This window comes from Sorex fumeus, unplaced genomic scaffold, assembly GCF_029834395.1.
Source record: "Sorex fumeus unplaced genomic scaffold, SorFum_2.1 ptg000041l, whole genome shotgun sequence".
NCBI classification, from domain to species: domain Eukaryota; kingdom Metazoa; phylum Chordata; class Mammalia; order Eulipotyphla; family Soricidae; genus Sorex; species Sorex fumeus.
Genome location: NW_026606098.1, coordinates 9,251,309 through 9,270,566, shown reverse-complemented (window position 1 = coordinate 9,270,566; position 19,258 = coordinate 9,251,309). Strand labels below are relative to the sequence as shown.

Genomic DNA, 19,258 nt, shown 5'->3' with positions numbered 1-19,258 from the left:
GAGAGTGTGGGGTAAAGTGGGGGGTGGGTCCCTCCTGAGGCTGTAATGCCAGAGGGTACAGTGGGACAAGAAAGCTACCACTGTCCGTTTGCTCCCAGGCTCAGAGCGTGGGAACTGGGAGGCTCCGGGCCAGCAGGAGGCCAGTGGGGAGCGGATTAGGCAGCAGCCAGCCCAGCCCTCCTGCTGTTGGGCTGGAAATTAGTGGGCACCCTGGGCAGAGCCCCTTTTGCCAAGCTGGGGATTAAGGATCTCCACAAACAGCCCCCCCAGCAGGGGACTGCACAAGGGGTTCTCATTAGGGGCCTGGAGAGCCAAGACTCAAAGCAGAGGTGCCTCAGTTTCCCCCGCTGCCGCACCCCCAGCCCTGTCTTCCCAGGTGGCAGTAGGCAGGTCCTTGGGCCAAGCCGTGCCTCTGCACCCCCACCCCGAGAGGAAGCACAGGGGGGCCCTGGTGGCGGCACAATCACAGGCCCACGGCTGTCTGGAAGGCACCAGGAAGCCCCTCACGGCCGCTTCCAGCGCTGCGGAGACTCCCAGGATGGGCCATGACCTTGGCTGTTAGCAAAAGCCCAGCTGCAGCTGGCTAGGAAGGGGGGCCCCCTTTTGCCCCCCCAGAGCAAGCATGAGTCAGGAAGGACTCAGGCCATGCACGCCTCTGGGCGTGCCGGGGTGTGTGTGAAAGGGGAACCCAGCCACGAGCCTAGACGTGTCCCCCACTCTTAGGCGTGGACAGGCGGGGCAGCCCAGGTAAACAGACACAGGGTGGGGTGGAGAACCTCAGACACCCAGCCCCCATGACAGGACAGGCCGGGTGTCTGCTGAGCCTCAGTTTCCCTTGCTGAGAAGCCGGCATCACAAATCAGCCTCATGCACCCTTGGGCTCAGAGGACCCTGGGAGATGAAATCCAGACGTGGCGGCTCCTGGAGTCGCGTGTTGGTTACTCGCAGGTGACCTGGCCCAGCCCAGTGGGGTCCTGCCATGCGCAATGCGTGGGGGCAGGATGGGAGCACGGAGAAGAGGAGAGCTGGAGAATGAGGGGGGTAGGGACCGGTGGTGGATGGGGCTGGTACCCTGGAGCCCGTGCCCTCCCTACGTCCTACAGTTAGCCCCTCACCCCCTTTTTATAGACCATTGGGCAGCTGGACAGCGGAGGCCCAGGTCCGAGGGTGGTAGCCCAGGCTGGCTCCTAATTACCCCGGGTGGGGCAGACATCTGCCGGGCTGGAACACCGAGTCCCGAGCACAGGGCTTCCGGGCGGGCTGTGCTGCGGGGAACCCTCTAGGTTAACACAGATCCAGATTCAAGGTGGCCTCCAGCTTAGGGCACCCCCCCGGACACCCACTGAGCGACCCCCCTCCGAAGCTCACACTGTACATTCCGTGTTCAAGGTTGGGGGTTGGGGAGTCACCTGGGGTGCATCTCCCTATTGGTGTCTGCAAAGGAGCCACCGGCCCCACGCCTAGACACACGCCATATACAGGGAACAGCCTTTAATCCCCAAAGTGCCTTCACAGCAGCTCGGAGGGGCACGTATGGACTGTGTGTGCTAAAGCAGGTGATGGGGCGGAGGTGTGCCCCAAATGTCAGTGAGACCTGAGTTTGTGGGTGATTGGGGAGAAGTTGTTATTATGGCTTTTTTTTCTTTTGGGGTCACACCCGGCAATGCGCAGGGGTCACTCCTGGCTCATGCACTCAGGAATTACCCCAGGGTGTTCAGGGGACCATATGGGATGCTGGGAATCGAACTCAGGTCGTCCATGTGCAAGGCAAATACCCTACCCGCTGTGCTATTGCTCCAGCCCCAACTATTATGACTTTTTTCTGGCAGAGGGGCTACTCCCAGGGGATGCTGTGTGGAGTCTGGGATAGAACGTAGGTCAGCTACGTGCCGGCCAAGTGCCTCCCCTGCTTGTGTGCCCGGCTCAGGAATTGCTGTGACACGATTGTGTCCTCGCCACAAAGGTGAGCCCAGGAGCTGCCCACTTCACTCTAAGCCCGACCCTCACCCCGTCTGCATGGGGCTGGGGCTGCATCTAGGGCCAGAGGAGCCTCTGGGGAGGCCCTGGGCAGGTGAGACCTGGGCTCCTTCCCCTCTGCCCAGTGCGCCTGCGCTGCAGTTTGTCCTCCCTCCAACTCCTCCCCCAAGAAAATGCCAAAAGGTAGGAGAGAAAAAGCCCTCCAAATCCAGAGAGGAAGCACAGGGGTGAGAGCATGGGTCTCCCACGCAGAGGGGAGATCCCCAGAACTACCTATGGTCCCCCCTGAACACAGAGCCAGTAGTCAACCCTGAGCACCGCTGTATATGGACCCTCCCCAAGGGAAAGAAAAAGCTCCCAAAAGAAGGACCCTAAAGAAGAAACCTCCGAAGAGTCCAAAAGAAGCTCCCCCTCCCCCTGCTTTTTGTGGGGAGGGGGGAGTTACAGCCTGCACTTAGGGATCCCTCCTAGCAGGGCTCAGGGGACACCATGGGGTGCCAGGAACCAAACCCAGGTTGGCCATGTGCCAGGCAAGTACCCTAGCCACTGTACTAACTCTCCCCCCCAATTTAAACCCCCAAGGCATTAGCCCCAGGGCAGTGCAGGAGACAGAGCTATCTGTCTCTGGTCACTCTGGGTCACTGTGCTTGCAGGAAGCTGCCTCTGGCTCTAGGATGTGATAATGTGTCTCTCGGTGCATCTTCGTCTTTAGTTTCCTTTGGTTTTTTTTTTTTTTTGGTGGGGGTTCCACACACAGCAGTGACCCAGGGTTACTCCTGGCTCTGCACTCAGGAATCATTCGTAGGATGCGGGGAGGATCCTATGGGATGCTGGGGATCGGACCTGGGTTGACCTTGTGCAAGGCAAATGCCTTCCCCACTGTCCTATTGCTCTGGCCCCTCATATGTGGGTTTGGGTGGGTGGGGGACATACCTGGCAGTGCTCTGGAGAGAGAACACCAGCCCGGGCTGCAGCCCTCAGAAGTCTCCCCTCTGTAACTGGGACTGTGTTCGATAAGCGGTGACAATGTAGTCAGCTGAGAGAGGAAGAGCACCTAGGGAGGGGCAGGGCTCCTGGGAAGGACCCTCCCCAAGGGAAAGAAAAAAGGGCACCTGGGAAGGAGCCCTGCCCCTCCCTTGGATCCCTGGACAGGCCAGTGACAGGCAGAGGGACCCAGAGGGGCGGGGAGGGACAGGGTGGATTTACCCCCAGTCCCAGGTGACAAACTGGCCTCTCCAAACAAAGTCTGTCAGCTGCAGAGGAGGCCTGGGGGCGGTCGGCTGGGCTCAGCCCGCCCATTCCTCACATGCCCTCACACCCAGGGTCTGTCTTCAGCCCCACCCAGTGCTGAAGCCACCGGCCCATCCAGTCCCTGTTCCGAGTGTCCCTGCACCCAGCCACCAGGTGAGAAGGACCAAGGCCAGGAGGACAGAGGCACCCAGAACAGACAGAGCCCCGGGGCGGGGAGTGGAGGGTTTATTAAGCTGCGGGGCAGACACCGGCCCCAGCCGGAGTTAAGGTAGGGGCAGAGACAGCGGGAGGTGGGGGTCATTAAACTTACATGGACAGGCTGGGCAGCTGCCGCATGTGGGGGCCTGGGGGTTGGGGACAGGAATTCAAGGGCTTCCGAAGGACAAGCAGGGACAATGGACAGACTGGGAGTGAGGGGCGGGGCGGGGGCAGAGGTGGGACTGGGAGAGCGGGCTTGGGGTCAGGCCGGTTTGGACGCCGAGAGGCTGCGGGCGCCGGGAGGAGACACGGCCGCCACGGTAAGGGGAGCGGGGGGAGGGGGCTGCTCGGAGCGTCCGAGAGCTGGAGGTGGCAGGGGACCAGGGCGGGGAGGCGGCGTCGGGCACTGGGGCACTGGCACCTAGAGCCCGGGGAAAGGGCGGCCTGTGAGCGGGCCGTGGGGAAACGGGGTCCGGGACGGCGTCGGGTCGGGCTGGGAGGACACGGAACCGGCCCGCCACCGAGCAGGGAGGAGACGGGGGCGCGGGCAGGCAGGGGCACGGGAGCAAGTCCCGCAAGTGGTCCCCAGTCGCGCCGTGTCCCTGCGCCCGCAGGACCGGGTGCCGCCGAAACCCGTCCCGTCGGGCCGCCGCGATGACCGTCACCTACACGGCGCGCGTGGCCAACGCGCGCTTCGGCGGCTTCTCGCAGCTGCTGCTGCTTTGGCGCGGGAGCATCTACAAGCTGCTGTGGCGGGAGCTGCTCTGCTTCCTCGGGCTCTACATGGCGCTGAGTGCCGCCTACAGGTGAGCGCGGGCGAAGGCGGGCGGCGGTCCGTGCTACGGGCTGCGGGCTGCAGGGGACCGAGCGGCGCGCGCCACTCACTGCCAGGCACCCCCCACCCCCACGCCCCGCCTTGCTCGCAGGCTGGTGTTGACCGAAGACCAGAAGCGCTACTTCGAGAAGGTGGTCATTTACTGCGACCAGTACGCCAGCCTCATCCCCGTGTCCTTCGTCCTGGGTGCGTCCTCTGGGTAGGGTGTCCCCGCTGCCGCCCCAAGGCGACCTGGATTCCTCAAGTCCAGCGTCCCCGCGCTCCCGTCTCCCCATCTCTCCCTCCTACAGGCTAGGCGGGGGTCCTCAGGAGACCCTGGACGCCGCCTGGTTATGGTTACAGAGATCCTGGGTCCACTCCCCCCGCTTGTTTCTGGAAACTTTGAGACTCCCAGCTGCGTCGATACTTTTTCTGGGGTGTGTGGTTAAGACCATACCTGGTAAAGCCACTGACTTTGAACTCAGAAATGACTCCTGGAGGTGCTCGGGGATCACTTGGGATGTCAGAGACTAAACGACAGTCAGCCTTCTGGGAAGCAAGTGTCCTCCCCTCTGTACTATCTTTCTAGTCCCTAATCTCTCTGGCCCCTATATTTTTTTTTTTTTTTTTTTTTTGCGGAGGGAGGTCACATGCAGAGGTACTCAGAGATCAGTCCTGGCGGGTCTCTGGGGTGGGGGAATCCGCCATGCGCAAGGCAAGCACTCCCCTGCATAGATTATTAAATACCTCCTAAAAGCCAGCGTGTGTGTTCTCGGCCGGGATCCCCCAGCCTCGCCTCTCAGGATCCCTGCCTCTGTGCCCCCCAGGGACAGCCCAGTGGCACTGCGTGGTCCCAAGCCACCATCCTGCCCCGTGTCGGTGTCCCTAACTAAGGTGGACGGGATGTCGCAGGCCTTTTCCCACGACCTGGGCCCCCAAACACCTCCTAAGTGCCCGGGTTCCCGTTCCTCTGCAGGCTTCTACGTGACGCTGGTGGTGAACCGTTGGTGGAACCAGTACCTATGCATGCCCTTTCCCGACGCGCTCATGTGCGTGGTGGCGGGCACAGTGCACGGGCGCGATGAGCGCGGCCGCCTTTACCGCCGCACGCTCATGCGCTACGCGGGGCTGTCGGCGGTGCTTATCCTGCGCTCGGTCAGCACCGCGGTCTTCAAGCGCTTCCCCACCATCGACCACGTTGTGGAGGCGGGTGAGTTTCCCCTGGCAGGAGAGGGGCGTGGTCAGGCAGTCAGGGGCGGGGCCTCACGGCGAGGGGCGGGGTCGTTAACTCCCGAACTCCCCGCCCCCCAGGGTTTATGACCCGCGAGGAGCGCAAGAAGTTCGAGAACTTGAATTCCTCCTACAACAAATACTGGGTGCCCTGCGTTTGGTTTTCCAACTTGGCGGCGCAGGCCCGCCGTGAGGGCCGCATCCGTGATAACAGCGCTCTGAAGCTACTGCTAGAGGTTGGTGGTGCCCAGAAAGTGCCAAGGAAGGGGTGCCTAGGGAGAGGGCTCAGCAGGCTCAGACTCTGCGCTGCAGCAGGCTGCATGGTGCCCTGGACCCTGCCAGGTGTGAACCCCCCAAAACTACACCAAAAAAATATATACATATATCCAGGGAAGGGCAGGTGTGTGGTGTGGTGGTAGAGTACATGGCTCATAAGTGTGAGACCCTGAGTTCCATCCCCTATCCTCTGGCATTGCAGGCAACCACTCACCTCCATTCATCGGGGGTACCCACCTGATTTCAGCCTCCATCCCATGATTTGTATTCCTTTTGTTTGTTTGGGGCCACATCCGGTGATGCTCAGGACTTACTCCTGGCTCTGAGCTCAAAAATCACTCCTGGCACTGCTGTGGGGACCAAATGGGATGTGGGGATCGAACCCGGGTCTGCCTCGTGCAAAGCAAACGCCTGACCTGATGTACTATGGCAGCGGCGCCATGACTTGTATTCTGCCCACCCCGCCCCTAGGAGCTGACAGCGTTCCGCGCCAAGTGTGGAATGCTTTTTCATTATGACTGGATCAGTGTACCTCTCGTCTACACCCAGGTAAGCTCGCAATTGAGATCTGGTTGCAAGGGGATGGGGGGAGGGGGGGGCGGGTCGCGGGGGGAAGGCGCCAGCTGAAATTCCTTCATCCCTGCACTGGTCTCACCGTAACCCCAGAAGCCAAGAGAATCCTGACCTGGCAGCCCGGTGTCCCCCTCCCTGCCCCCAGGTGGTGACCATCGCGGTGTACAGCTACTTCCTGGCCTGCCTGATCGGCCGCCAGTTTCTGGACCCTGCCCAGGGCTACACCGGCCACAACTTAGATCTGTGCGTGCCCATCTTCACCCTACTGCAGTTCTTCTTCTATGCCGGCTGGCTCAAGGCACGTGTGTGTGGGGGGGGTGGGGGGGAAGGATGGGGCAGAACCCTCAGGATGGGACACCAGGAGGTGGGGTGCACCAGGGGGTACTCAAAGCTCCGCCTACCTCCCCACTCCCCACTCAGGTAGCCGAGCAGATCATCAACCCCTTTGGAGAGGATGATGATGACTTTGAGACCAACTTACTGATCGACCGCAACTTCCAGGTGAGTCCTGCCCCCACCCCACCCGCAGTGGCCGGAGACCCCCGAGCTTGGCCACGCCTCACCCAGCCCTGCCCGCGCCCAGGTGTCCATGCTGGCCGTGGACGAGATGTATGATGACCTCGCCATAATGGAGAAGGACTTGTACTGGGACGCGACGGAGACTCGCGCCCCCTACACGGCGGCCACCGCCTTCCTACTGCAGCAGCCTTCCTTCCAGGGCTCCACCTTCGACATAACGTGAGCCCCCGGGCCGGGACAATAATTAGGACTGAGGGCATGGCTACACCTTGGGGAGTGGCTTTTTCAGTTCCAGGGCGTGGCTTGTGTTTGTGGGCGTGGTTACTTCTTGAGGCTCGGTTTTTAGGGTTCAGGGGCTAATTTAAACCTTGGGACGTGGTTTAAGCTACAGGGGTGGACGGGACCAGAACGATATAGCACAGTGGTTAGGGCGTTTGCCTTGCACGTGTGCGAATTGGGTTCAATCCCGGTATCCCCTCTGATCCCCTGAGCACAGCCAGGAGTAATTTGTGAGTGTAGAGTCAGAAGTTACCCCTGAGCATTGCCAGGTGTGGCCCAAAAGCCAAAAGCCAAAAAGAAAAGACTGGGGAGGGAGTTGAGGCTCCCAGAGGTTTTACAGCTTGGATTAAAGGGGAGATTAGTTAGGCTCAGGGACTGGGGTTGGTGGCAGATCATAAAATTTTGGGGCTGAGACTTTTTTTTTCGGGGTGGGGGTCCTACATCCGGCGATGCTCAGGGCCTACTCCTGGCTCTTAGCTCAGGGATCACTCCTGGCCGGCTGCTATGAGGTGCCAGGGATGGACCCGGGTCGGGCTCGTCCTACCCACTGTACTAGCGCTCCAGGCCCTTCCGGACTGAGGCTGGGGAACTGAGGTAGGTGTAGTTTGAGCTAAGGAAGAGGACCAAGACGGGGACCCTGGGCCATTCCTGCAGGGCAGAGTTGGACATGAAGCAGGGTGCTGTGGGTTGAGGAGCCAAGGTCTTTGGAGATACGGGAAACATTAACCTAGGAGAACCAGGAGCCGCAGCCTGCTTGCGACTGACCCTGTCAGTTATGGAGAGACCGTGCCCCTGCCCCCCTCTTCCCCCCTTGACCCAGTCCTTCGCACAGGCTGGCCAAGGAGGACATGCAGTTCCAAAGGCTGGATGGCGTGGACGTGAGGACGGGCGACGCGCAAGGCGACTTCCTGCAGCGCCTCCTGCCGGCGGGTCCGGGAAGCGCGGCGGGCGCGGGCGGCCTGCTGGGGCGGCGCCTCCCGGTGCTGCGCCGTAAGAACAGCTGCGTGTCCGAGACGTCCACGGCGCCCGGCTGCACGTGCGCGGGCGGCCACGACGGCGCGGGCCCCGAGTGCAGCTGCGGGGAGGCGCTGCTGGAACCTGGCCCACGAGAGGCGGAGCCCGAGGGCCCCGGGGTCCCTGAGCTTCCCTCCGCCACCCACACCCCGGAACCCTCCACCAACGTGCCCGCGCCTCGGGGCCCGGCCCCACCCTGGCTGCCCAGCCCCATTGGCGAGGAGGAGGAGAGCCTGACCTGAGTCTCGAGGAAGTGTCTCCAAGGACGGGGAACCAAGCCCCGGACCCCAACACGCAGGCAGAGATCTGCACATACCATGAGTAGACTCGGCCTGCCCGCTGTGGACCATTCCTGTAGATCCCCAGCCAGCTTCCGGGGCTTGGAGAGATTCCCAGACCCGTGTTGCTTCCAACTTCTTTGAACTGAAGCCAGTTCTTGCCCAGCCCCTCTTGTACCCCTGCTGCCTGAAAGGCCTTTCTCTGCATACTGCCTTTCTTTTTCTCCAAAGTGTGAAAATGTGATAGTGAAGCGGATGAGAGGACCCCAGAGGGTTTGTACATAGTAGGTGCTCAATAAAATGAGTTTTTGATTTTTTTTTTTACTTTGATATCAAGTGCCTTGTCTCTGGCACTGTGCTAAGGAAGAAGCATCTTCCTGTTTACTTGATGATAAGTCTATCCATTACTTCTGTCTGGGTGCCACACGCTTTGCTGCTCAGGAGAAGTAAGCTTCTGATGTTCGAGGACAAGATGGAGCTAGGGACCTTACCTGAGGCTCCTGCATACTAAGCCTGTGCTCCAGCAACCCCCACCCCCCGTTTTTTTGCTTTTGAGGGATCTTATGGCATGCTGGAGATTGAACCCAAGCTGGCGGAGAGCAAGGCCGGAGTCTTTCTCACTGCAGTATCATTCTGGTCCCCACCTTTACCTTTGAGATTCTTCCTCAACCCCATGGTTTATATTTTGTTTGGGGGAGGGGTGGGAAGACCCACCTACAGGTGTCCAGGGGATACTCCTGGCTAAGTGCTCAAGGGACCATGAGGTGCTGGCAATCAAACCTGGGCCTCTTGTATGCAAGACCTGGGTTCCAGCCTTTTGTGCTGTCTCTGGACCCACAGTGGTAGCTCTAGAGAACAGGCCAGGGATGGTGAGGGAGATGCTCCCAGGGGGGAACTCCTGCTTCCCGTGCAGTCTTGGGGGTGCACAGGGGATGGGACTTGGTTCCTGCGACACCAGAAAACATCTTGAAAAATAGAGGGAACTCACTATAGACACATTATCCTGTGTCCAGCAGCCGGCTATCTGGTCCAGGGGTCAGGGAGGGGATACTGACTGGTCTAAACTCAGGAGTCTGCAGCTAAGAGACAAATTAAGATGTGGAAGGGCTGGAACGATAGCACAGCGGGTAGGGTGTTTGCCTTGCACGTGGCTGACCCAGGTTCGATTCCCAGCATCCCATATGGTCCCCTGAGCTCCACCAGGAATAATTCCTGAGTGCAGACCCTGGAGTAACCTCTGCACATCGCTGGGTATGGCCAAAAAAAATAAAAAGTCCCTCCTTCCACACCCATGTTCCCTTCCTGCAGCGCCTGACTCTGGACAGGTCAGCACCAAGTGGCCGGAAGAGGCTTTCTCCCAGGAAGCCTCTGCCGTCCACACCCCAAGTGCACGCTAACGGTCACACGTGCTGGTAAGAGCATATCAGCTCTGGTGTTTTGTCTTTTATTTCCAAGTAGTGGCTGCGCCTCTAAGCCACCTCCTCGCCCTCACGGCTGTGGCAGCGGAAAGTCCTTACAGTCTTCTAGACACGACCACGTCAAAATCACATTGCTGCGGGGACCGGCCAGTCCGTCATACCTACCTCCAGCCGGCCCTGACCCCCTTTGTCCCACCTAGCGGCACTCGGGTCAGAAGTCACCACGTCAGCTGGGGGCAGGAGCCCCTCCCAGCCCCAAAAGAATTCTGGGTGCTCGGGAGGGGGGCTCAGGGTGGATCCGGGCCTGACTGGCCGGGAGGATGGCAGGATCCAGAGGCCCCTCAGTGTTTTTCCAGGGGTCGTGTGTTGAAGGTCACCTGGCGTCCCAGGAGTCCACGGCGGGCGTTGGTGGCCAGTCGCTGCTGCGCTAGGAAGGACTGGGCATGCGCAGGGGCACGCGCCTCACCTGCTCGCTGCTGCAGTGCAACGCCCTGGAAAGAGGGGCAGGGTGGGCATCAGGGGGGCTCTAGGGGGTGCCCTGCTCCTCCGACCAACACTCACCATGTTATACCAGGCGCTGATGAGCAGTTTTTCCTCCTGCTCCCGCTGACTCCGGCTCTTTTCAAAGTTCATCTACACGGGAGGCAAGAATCAGGGGCCTGCGCAGAGGTGGGGTGCGGGTAGGGCGGCCCCAAAAGCTACGGGGTGACCCTCACCTCCAGATTTTGGATGCGGGCTATCCGCTCACGCAGCTCTGTCCTCAAGCTGTGGAGGTCCCGGGACGTCCCCTGGGGGGCCTGCTGCTTGGGTTCTATTGTCTGCATGACCTAGAGGTGGGGGCAACCCCCGCCAGCCACGGTGACCTCGGGGTGGGGGGGCTGGGGCGCGGCGGTTCGGGCGGAAGGGGCGGCCCCGGCGGCCTCACCGTGCGCGCCTTGTCCACGTAACGGCGGTAGCGCTCCTCCATGGCGCGCAGGTCAGCGTCCTTCTTCCGAAGGCTTTGCTGGAGCTCCTCGATGCGCCTGCCTGCGGGGGACAGAGGGGGAAGACGAGTCCTTGCCCCCGCTCAGGGCCACGTCAGGCTGGGGGGCGGTGCCCTCCCATCCGCCCCCCATCCCTCCTGCTCTGTGCTCACTGTTGCTATCTGAGGGCGTCTCCAGATCCTCCAGGTACTCCCGCTTCTGCTGCAGTTCCACATCCTCCTGATGTAGTTGCTGCCTGCAGGCGAGGAACACAGCGGGCTCACCTCCCCCTCCCGGGCGCTTCTCCTGTACCCCCAGGGGCCTGCATGCACCCTAGCCATGGAGTAGTGCTCCAAGACCTCAGTCTGTGCCCACTGGGGCGGGGAGAACAGCTCAGCAGGCAGAGAGCATGCTTTGCATGCAGGAGATCTGGGGGCTTGATCGCCCAAGCAGTGAGCAAGCCCTGAGCACAGAGCTGGGAGTGGTTCCTGAGCACTGTCAGATGTGGCCACACAAAACCAGAAAAAAAACTAGACTCCTCCTACCCGTGGCCCAGATTCTTTGTTTTATTTGATCATACCCAGTGTTGCTCAGAACTTATCCCTGGCTCTGTGCTCAGCACTTACTCCTGGCTCTGTGCTCAGTGCTGACTCCTGGCTCTGTGCTCACTCCTGGCAGGGTTTGGAGGCTGGATTGAACCCAGGTTACCCACATGCAAGGAAAGCGTCCTACCCACTGTACCAGATAGATCCAGCCCCTGGCCCAGCTTTTTGGTTGGTTTGTTTGCTTTTGAGTCACACCCAGTAAAGCTCTGCACTCAGGGTTCACTCTTGGCAGGCTTGGGGGACTATATAGGGTGCCAGGGATCAAACCCAGGTTGATTGAGTGCAAGGCAAAAGCCCTCCCCACTGTCCTATTGCTCTGGCCCCAGACCCAACTTCCTAAACTGGCGCTCCCGTGGGGCTGGAACAATAGCACAGCGGGTAGGGCGTTTGCCTTGCATGCAGACGACCTGGGTTTGATCCCCGGCATCCCATATGGTTCCCCAAGCACCGGCAGGAGTAATTCCTGAGTGCAGAGCCAGGAGCATCGCTGGGTGTGACCCAAGAAGTAAAAAACAAAACAAAACAAGGAGTCCTGAGCAATCTGGCATATCAGAGGTTTCTGAACATGCAACCACCCAAGTTGAGTTGTGGTGATCTGGGGTGTTTATGGCAACACTTGCCGGGTCATATTTTTGAGGGAACAAAGAGGGCCCAGTGGGAAGAGTTTAGGAATCCCTGGTCCTCTGCATGTTTCCACTGGTGGGGTTCCTCTCCTAAGCAACATCCCAACCCACACAGAACCCAGCCCCCCCCACCTCTGCCCCAGCCCTGCCCCTGCAGGACTCACAGGTGCTCGTCTAGCTTCCTCTTCAGGACGGTGGGCTAGGGGGCAGAAGGGATAGGCAGTGAATGGGGGTCCCTGAGATCCAGCGGTAAGGGGGTGCCACCCGGGGCCTCCATACTTACAGTGGACTTCCCAGAGCACCGGGCAGCAGTGGGGGGAGAGAGGGGGATTACTGCGGGGTGCGAGGGAGGGCGAGGCAGGGAGGAGGCTAGCACTCACGTCCTCGGGCTTGGCCCCCTGCTCCTGTGGGGCCTTCTGCAGCTCCTCCACCTGGGCCCGCAGCTCCGACAGCTGCTGCTGGTTCAGCCTACGAGGTGTGGGGGCCGCTCAGTGCCCGCGCCCACCTCTTTGCCGACGCAGCCCCCCAGCCTCCGCGGAGTCCGCACCGGTGCTGTATCTCCAGCCGGTGGCGCGCGCGGTTGGCCTCCTCCAGGTGGCGCTGTAGCTCCTCCTGCCGCTCTCGGTCCGCCGCCTCCTGCTGGCACAGCCGCTTGTTCTCCAGCTGAAGCCGCTGCAGCGTCTCCCTGCGCAGCGGGAGGGTCCGGTCACCCCAAAGGTCTGCCGGGCTCCCGGGGGCAAGGAGAGGGCCGGCCAGGCATTAAGGCCCCGGGCCGGGTGAGAGAGGGCTTGGAAGGTGAAGAGTGGGCAGGGCGTAGCTGGCGGTGGGCGGGGTCACGGAGGATATATAAGTAGGGGGCGGGGCTACAGGGCAGCAAACCCCACTTGATCCCACTCACTCGGGGTACTGAGTAGAAACTCTCTGCACCCGGCCCAGGACCTAGGGGCTGTACTCAGGGCCGGCCCGTGTTCTGGGGTATGGGAACCGATGCGGGCGAATTTGATCCCGATGTAGCTGCGCCTGGTGGGGCTGGGGGGTTATGCGGAGGGAGGGCTCCGGAGGATGAGCCAGTCCAGGGTACCTGAGCTCCGCAGGCAGAATCTCGGCTGCCAAATTTTCTGCGGCTGGTACGGTGGAATCCAATGAAGGTCCTGAAAATTGTCGGTAAAGTCTTTCAGTCACTCTGCGCAGTACCCCAAGCCAGCCCGGGCGAGACTGCACGCCCCAGGGTCCCCCATCGGGGTCACAGCTCACCCGCCTGGGCCAGTCCCCTGCTCTGCAACTGAGCACAGCGGAGCTCGTCGTTAGCCTCCCGCAGTGAGTCCCGTTCTGTCATCAGCCGCTGGAAACAGGGTGCAAAGGTGCTGCTCAGACAAGATCAGACCTTGTCTGATGGTGGAGGGGAGGGGAGCAGAGCCAGGCAGCCCAGGATGGGCAGGGCAGGGCTTAGGCGATGGGCCCGCAGCTTCACCTCCTTCTCCTTGGTCACCGACTCATACTTTTCTTCTAGATTTCGGCACTCGAACAGCCATTTCTCGGCCTTCATGGCCTCCTCCTGTCGCTGACTCTGCAGCTCCTGAACCTGCAGGGGGTGAGGGTGAGGATGGCGGGATTGGAACGGAAGGGGAGTTTTTTTTTGCTTTTTTTTTTGCTTTTTTTTTTGCTTTTTTGTTCACACCCGGCGATGCTCAGGGGTTCCTCCTAGCTCTGCATTCAGGAATTACTCCTGGTGGTGCTCGAGGGACCATATGGGATGCTGGGAATCGAACCTAGGTCGGTGGCGTGCAAGGCAAACGCCCTACCCGCTGTGCTATCGCTCCAGCCCCAAAGAGGGGGTGTTCTGTGTGGGGGCTGACAGAGGGTCTCCACTACAGAAACCCTGAGGGGTGGGGCTTAGACAATGGGCGTATGGGCGTGACTTGAATCAAACCTAGGGGTGTGGCTTGTGTGCTAAAGAGGGACTCCTTGGGGCCCCACCCCAGGCCCTTTGCACACCTGCCTCCGCTGAGCTTCCAGCTGGGCTCGCAGGGAGCTGGCCCGCCGCAACTCTTCCTCCAGCTGCTGCGTGCGATCCGCGTGGTCTGAGTTGCGCTCCTCCAGCTGCCGCACCTGCCGCCGCAGCTCCCTTAGCTCTCCCAGCTGGCGCTGGCAACTGCTCAGTGTGGCCTCCAGCTGCCCTGCACGCTCCGAGGACTGCCTGGGGGAGGGGGCAAGTGGGGACAAGGAGTTTGGGGTCTGAGCTAAACTTGGGCGTGAGACCTCCAGGCGAGGGGAATGTGTCCCTCCTGGAGGCCTTTAGGTTCAAGTCGAGGTCACGAAGGACAGGGCTCCACCAGGGTCCGGTGCAGCTGGAAGTTTTCAGGGTGCAGAAAGGGAGTCCCTAAGAATCAGTTGATAATCAGTGATCCTTGAAAGTGGGACAGTCTTCGGCCATACGACCCTGAACTCACCCAATCTCATCTGAAAGTGGGATAGTGGGGACACACTGGGGGTACAGGGACAGGGAGGAGGTTAAGAAATCCTGGGGAGTCCCCAAGGGCAATGAGATGAGGGGGGCTTTGGGTGATGGGAATTTGAAAGTGCAGACAGGGCTCTCTAGGCACTTGACCACCAGAAGGGTGTCAGGGGAGCCCTGTGAGGTGGTAGAAGGTGCAAGAAGGTTAAGGGGGGTGGGTGGTAAGAAGGTACAAGGGGACTGGAGCGACAGGACAGCGGAGAGGGCGTTTGCCTTGCACCCGGCTGACCTGTGTTCGATCTCCAGCATCGCTAGGGTCCCTAGAGCACTGCCAGGAGTGATTCCTGAGTGCGGAGCCAGAAGTAACCCCTGAGCACTGCCGGGTATGGCCCAAAAGACCAAAAAAAAAAAAAAAAAGAGGAAGAAGAAGGTCTGCTGGCACCTAATGGGGGGGCCATGGGTGGCAGGCTACATTACTGCATGGTGGAGGCCTGGAAGGCACCAAGGGTGCTGGGGACACGGCAGGACGTGGAGGGGCGGGAGAGTGTCCTGGGGTCACAGGGAGGGCCACGAGGCCTGGGAGTGGCATGCCGAGTGTCCAGGTGGGAGCCGCCCCGCGGGCCCTCACCGGAGCTCGGCCATCTCGTCCTGCAGCGCCTGTGCCTCGTGGGCCAGACTGGCGAGCGCCTGGTTGCGCTGCTGCAGCTCCGCCACCTCCCGCTGCAGCTCCGCGCAGCGCGCATGCTCGTCCTCGCGGCTGTTCTCCAGCCGGAAGTTCTCCTCCTGCAGCTGCTCCATCTGCGTCTGCAGGAGCAGCAGCTTCTTGGCCGTGAGACCCGCGGGCCCGTCGCCCTGCGGCCGGCCCCAGCGCTCCCGCAGCACCGCGTTCTCCTGCGCCAGGTTCTGCTTCTCTTCCGCCAGGAGCTCCAGCTGCGGGGTGGGGGGACAGGGGGTCGCTGGGGGGAGGGGCTCCGGAGGCGACCCCCACCCCCACCCGAGGCGGCCCCGCCCGCACCTGCCGCTCCAGGTCCAGACAGCGCTGCCGGAGCTCGTCCCCTTCATCTCCATCCTCGCTCAGGAAGTAGTACTTGCGGGACTAAGCGGGGTACAGGAGCAGAGAAGTCAGGGACCCAGGAAGGGGATGGGGCGCAAAGGAGGCGGTCAAGAGATCCGCAGGATCTAGGAGAGGAGGCTGGGAGGCCAGCTGGCTTTCCCAGGGTAACTGACACGAGGAACAGGCCAGGCCCCGGAGAATGGTGTGAGGAGGGGGACCTCCTCCTGGCGGGGTCCTGGCCGGGGTCCCCCCACTCTTTACCTGGCTATCGAAGTTGCCGTATGTTTCTGAGGACAGGCCCTCAGGGGGGTCCTTGGTCAGGAACTAGAGGGAAGCAAGAGACCGAGGAGCGCTGAGCCCAGGCAGTTGATGCTTCTTTGACCGCAAACCCTCTGCCCAACGCGGCAGAGGTGCTGCCCTCGGTTTGGGGGTTTGGGGCTCACACCTGACAGTGCTTGCTGGGGTGGAGGTGTTTGCCCCTGACAGTGCTTGGGGAGAACTGTGGGGTGCCTGGGGTCAAAGCAGGGCTTCTGGAGCTGGAGCGTTAGTACAACGGGTAGGGCATTTGCTTTGCATGCAGCCGACCCGGGTTCAATTCCCAGCATCCCTTATGGTTCCCTGAGCACTGCCAGGAGTGATTTCTGAGTGCAATGCCAGGAGTAACCCCGGAGCATTGCTAGGTATGACCCAAAAAGCCAAAAAATTTAAAGCAAAGAATGGTTTGGGCGGGTTCAATTCCCAGTATCCCATATGGTCCCCCGAGCACTGCCAGGCCAGGAGTAATTCCTGAGTGCAGAGGCAGGAGTAACCCCTCTGCATCGCCGGGTGTGACCCAAAAAGAAAAAAAAAAGCGTGCATCAGGCACTAGGAGTCTGTTCTCTGTTCTGCCCGTTGAGCTTTGCCCGGGCATTCTTGGAACTGGCGGGCTGGGGATCAAGGCTGGGAGATGCCAATGGACACACGGGCCTTACCTCCTGGATGGCCTCCATCACCACCTGCTGGACAGACTCCTCCAGCGTCATGATCCTCTGAATGTGCTCTGGGAACAAGGTGCCAGCCACTGAGTGCCAGGGGGAGATGGAGGACGGTGTGCTCCCCTGGGGACCCCTGAGCCCCCACCCCCCCCATACCCTGCTTTTTCTCGCAGCTGACAGCACAGCCCAGCACCAGCTGAAGCAGCTTGCCCAGCTCCTCAGGGTCTGAGAACTCTCCAATGAGCTTCACATCTGGCCAGTGTTGCTCAGAAATAGGATGGCCCAGGACCTGAGTAAGAATGGGAAGAGGGGTGTCAGGGCTCACAGACCCCCCTGTGGCCCAGGCCACCCCCAAAATCCCTGCACTCACTTCCTGGGAGTAGCGCACCAGGCTCTGTAGGATGGTCGTCAGTTTGCGGACCTGGGGAGTGAATGGGCAGCTGTGTCCAGCGCCCCAGAGCCCCCCAGAAGGGGCCAGGATAGATCCCACCCTGGCCGCCCAGACTTGTCCCTCTGTATCCCTCCTCCATCCTGCTCGGCTCCACTCTCTGGGTGTCCCCTCGCCTGGGGTCCCCGCCTGTGCTGCCTGCCCACCTGTCCATCCCCCTGTCTGCAGAACACAGTCCCTTTGCACCTCCACCCCTGGCCCCCTCGGCACCATCATCTCTTCCTGGGGGTCCTGGCCACAGCTCCCTTCATGCTCCATTTTGCTGGAGCAGCCAGAGGGAAGCCTCTGCCCTGGCTCTGTAAAAATCCTTCCTTCACTCTGGAGGACACCTAAAATAGAACCGTCGGCCCAGCCAGGCCTGCCAGCCCCTGATGACCTCATCCACCTCGCTGCACCCGTGCACCGAACACTCCAGGCCATTCCTGGATCTTTCCAAGCTGATGTCCACCCCAGGGCTTTCGCTGGGGCTGGTCCAGGTGCCTACCCAGCTACCACTCAGCGGGCACCCAAGCGCTTGCTCTCTGCACCCCACCTGCTTCCTCTACAAGGGCTCACTGCCCCCAGAAGTCACTGCTGGTGTTTGTGTCCCCAAGTGTCAGCTGTGAGAGGGCCAGCTATGCCACGGTAGCCTCCGGTGATGAATGGAAGGTACACACTGGCTGGTCCCCAGATATCTGCCCCTCTCCCTGTCCAGGTCTTTCTCTCCATCACCCAGGACACGTGTGACCCTCTGGCCATCTCTGTCCCCAGCCAGGAGTCCACCTGTCACCTTCAACCTCCAGTTGGAACCTGGGTCATCGGAAATGTCCTGCAGCCAAGCCTCGTGGAACCAGGAAGGGTCTCTGGGAGAGGGAGAAGCTGGTATGAGTCCCTGGGCAGCACTAGGGGACCCCACGCCCCCACGGCCCCACTCACATCTGATTCAGAACATGGGCTACGGCCAGGCCACTGCTCAGGTCTTGGGGACTGGTACAGGGGGGTGGGACGTGGAACGTTTGCAACTGGAGAGAGGAAAGGACCACAGGCTGTCAAGGTGCGGGGTAATCAGCAACACTTTGGCCATCAACAGTCTCGCTGGGCGGCCCGGCAGCTCCGCGGGCTGTGGCCTCTGCTTACCTGAGCGCGGAGGGGGCGTGGCCTCGCCTCACCTCTGCCCAACCAGGTACGGCGGGCAAACGCGGAACTTCGCGTCCCCTGGGCCCCCAAGGGGACCACGTGACGGACCAGCTCACCTGTGCCCTCATCCCCACGTGACCCGGTCATGGAGGGGCGGGGCCTCACCTGTTCATTCCACGCAGACCTGCCACGTGATGGGGTCGGGTGCCCGGGCCAGAGTCCAACGGACCTGCTGGCCGCTGAGCCCTTCCTGCTCCCAGCCCCCGGACTGAGGAGTGGACCAAGTCAGGGAGAGACAAGCGGGCGCACACCTGTCCCCGGCCCCGCCCCCGACCTACCCAGGTGAGCAGAGACCCGCACAGCTCGACCTTGTCCACGCTCATGGCTCCCGATCGGATTCGATCCCAGCCACGGAGCCCCCGCACCGCAGCCGCCTCCAGATCTGCCACCAGCGAGCGCTCGCAGCCCCGACCTCCCGCTCGGCCTAGAGCGCCGCCCCGCCCCGCCCCCTCGGCGCAGGCCCCGCCCCGAGCACGTGACCTCCCTCCAGCGCCCGCGTCGGCCTCCAGCCGCTCCATCTTGAATCCGGGCAAATGGCGGGGCCCGCCCTGCCACGAGGGGGCAGTGTGGGCCAGCCTTGCGCCGCCCGCGCGGCCGCTGCCCTCGGCCTTCCCCAGCTCTTCGCGGGGGAGTGGGGGGTAGCGGAGACTCACGATTGTTCCTCCGCGGCCGAGGCGGAGCTGCCGCACCCTGTTTACGGGCGCGTTCCTGTCCCTTCCCTTCCCCGTAATGAAATGCTCGGCTCTAAGCAGCACTTCGGCGCTGGAACCGATTCCGCGCTCGGGGGGCGCCCAGGAGTTCTGTGGGCTCAGGGGGAGCCTCTGGGGCGAGCTGATTTGGGAGTCTTGTCCCCCACCCCGGGGTAGAGAGAAGGACATGGTTTGGCCCTAAGTCCCTGAGTGCCAAAAGGGCCAGGCAGGTAACCAGCGCGCCGGGTGACACACAGACCTGCGCCCCCGCCTGGCGCCGTCCTCCCCTGAGCAGCCCTGCGCCAGTGCGTCCCCCAACACCCTCGCCCCGGGCCCTCCTGCTTCAGCGTCTGCGGGGGGCGCGCAGCTGCAGAAACGCGGGCTTTGGGGAACAAGGCTGTGCCCACCCCCAAATCCGGCCCGGTGGAACCCCAACAACGCAGCC

The 19,258-nt window shown here is 61.6% G+C and overlaps 2 protein-coding genes across 3 annotated transcripts; one reads left to right on the top strand and one right to left on the bottom strand.

Moving 5' to 3' along the window:
- Positions 1 to 4,080: 4,080 nt before the first annotated feature.
- BEST2 (bestrophin 2) lies at positions 4,081 to 8,373 on the top strand. The gene is made up of 9 exons (XM_056119695.1): positions 4,081 to 4,232; positions 4,353 to 4,447; positions 5,217 to 5,450; positions 5,552 to 5,706; positions 6,218 to 6,295; positions 6,465 to 6,617; positions 6,740 to 6,820; positions 6,903 to 7,057; positions 7,950 to 8,373. Exons 1-9 carry the CDS (start codon positions 4,081 to 4,083, stop codon positions 8,371 to 8,373), a joined length of 1,527 nt encoding a protein of 508 aa, XP_055975670.1.
- Positions 8,374 to 9,856: 1,483 nt separating this feature from the next.
- On the bottom strand, positions 9,857 to 18,557 carry HOOK2 (hook microtubule tethering protein 2). 2 transcript variants are annotated; one of them, XM_056119347.1, is made up of 21 exons: positions 18,403 to 18,557; positions 17,864 to 17,949; positions 17,718 to 17,790; positions 16,871 to 16,921; positions 16,657 to 16,789; positions 16,498 to 16,565; positions 15,788 to 15,850; positions 15,488 to 15,568; positions 15,101 to 15,402; positions 14,013 to 14,214; positions 13,489 to 13,599; positions 13,272 to 13,359; positions 13,099 to 13,168; positions 12,565 to 12,702; positions 12,398 to 12,485; positions 12,182 to 12,216; positions 10,963 to 11,045; positions 10,753 to 10,853; positions 10,544 to 10,654; positions 10,389 to 10,460; positions 9,857 to 10,318 (listed from the first exon to the last, which is right to left on the bottom strand). In XM_056119347.1, the coding sequence occupies exons 1-21, from the start codon at positions 18,445 to 18,447 to the stop codon at positions 10,169 to 10,171; spliced, it is 2,151 nt and encodes a 716-aa protein (XP_055975322.1). In that variant the 5' UTR covers positions 18,448 to 18,557; the 3' UTR covers positions 9,857 to 10,168. The 2 variants fall into 2 exon arrangements, with proteins under 2 accessions (XP_055975322.1, XP_055975323.1); XM_056119348.1 differs by lacking the exons at positions 9,857 to 10,318; positions 10,389 to 10,460; positions 10,544 to 10,654 and having other exon boundaries at positions 10,748 to 10,853; positions 12,301 to 12,485.
- Positions 18,558 to 19,258: the final 701 nt, after the last annotated feature.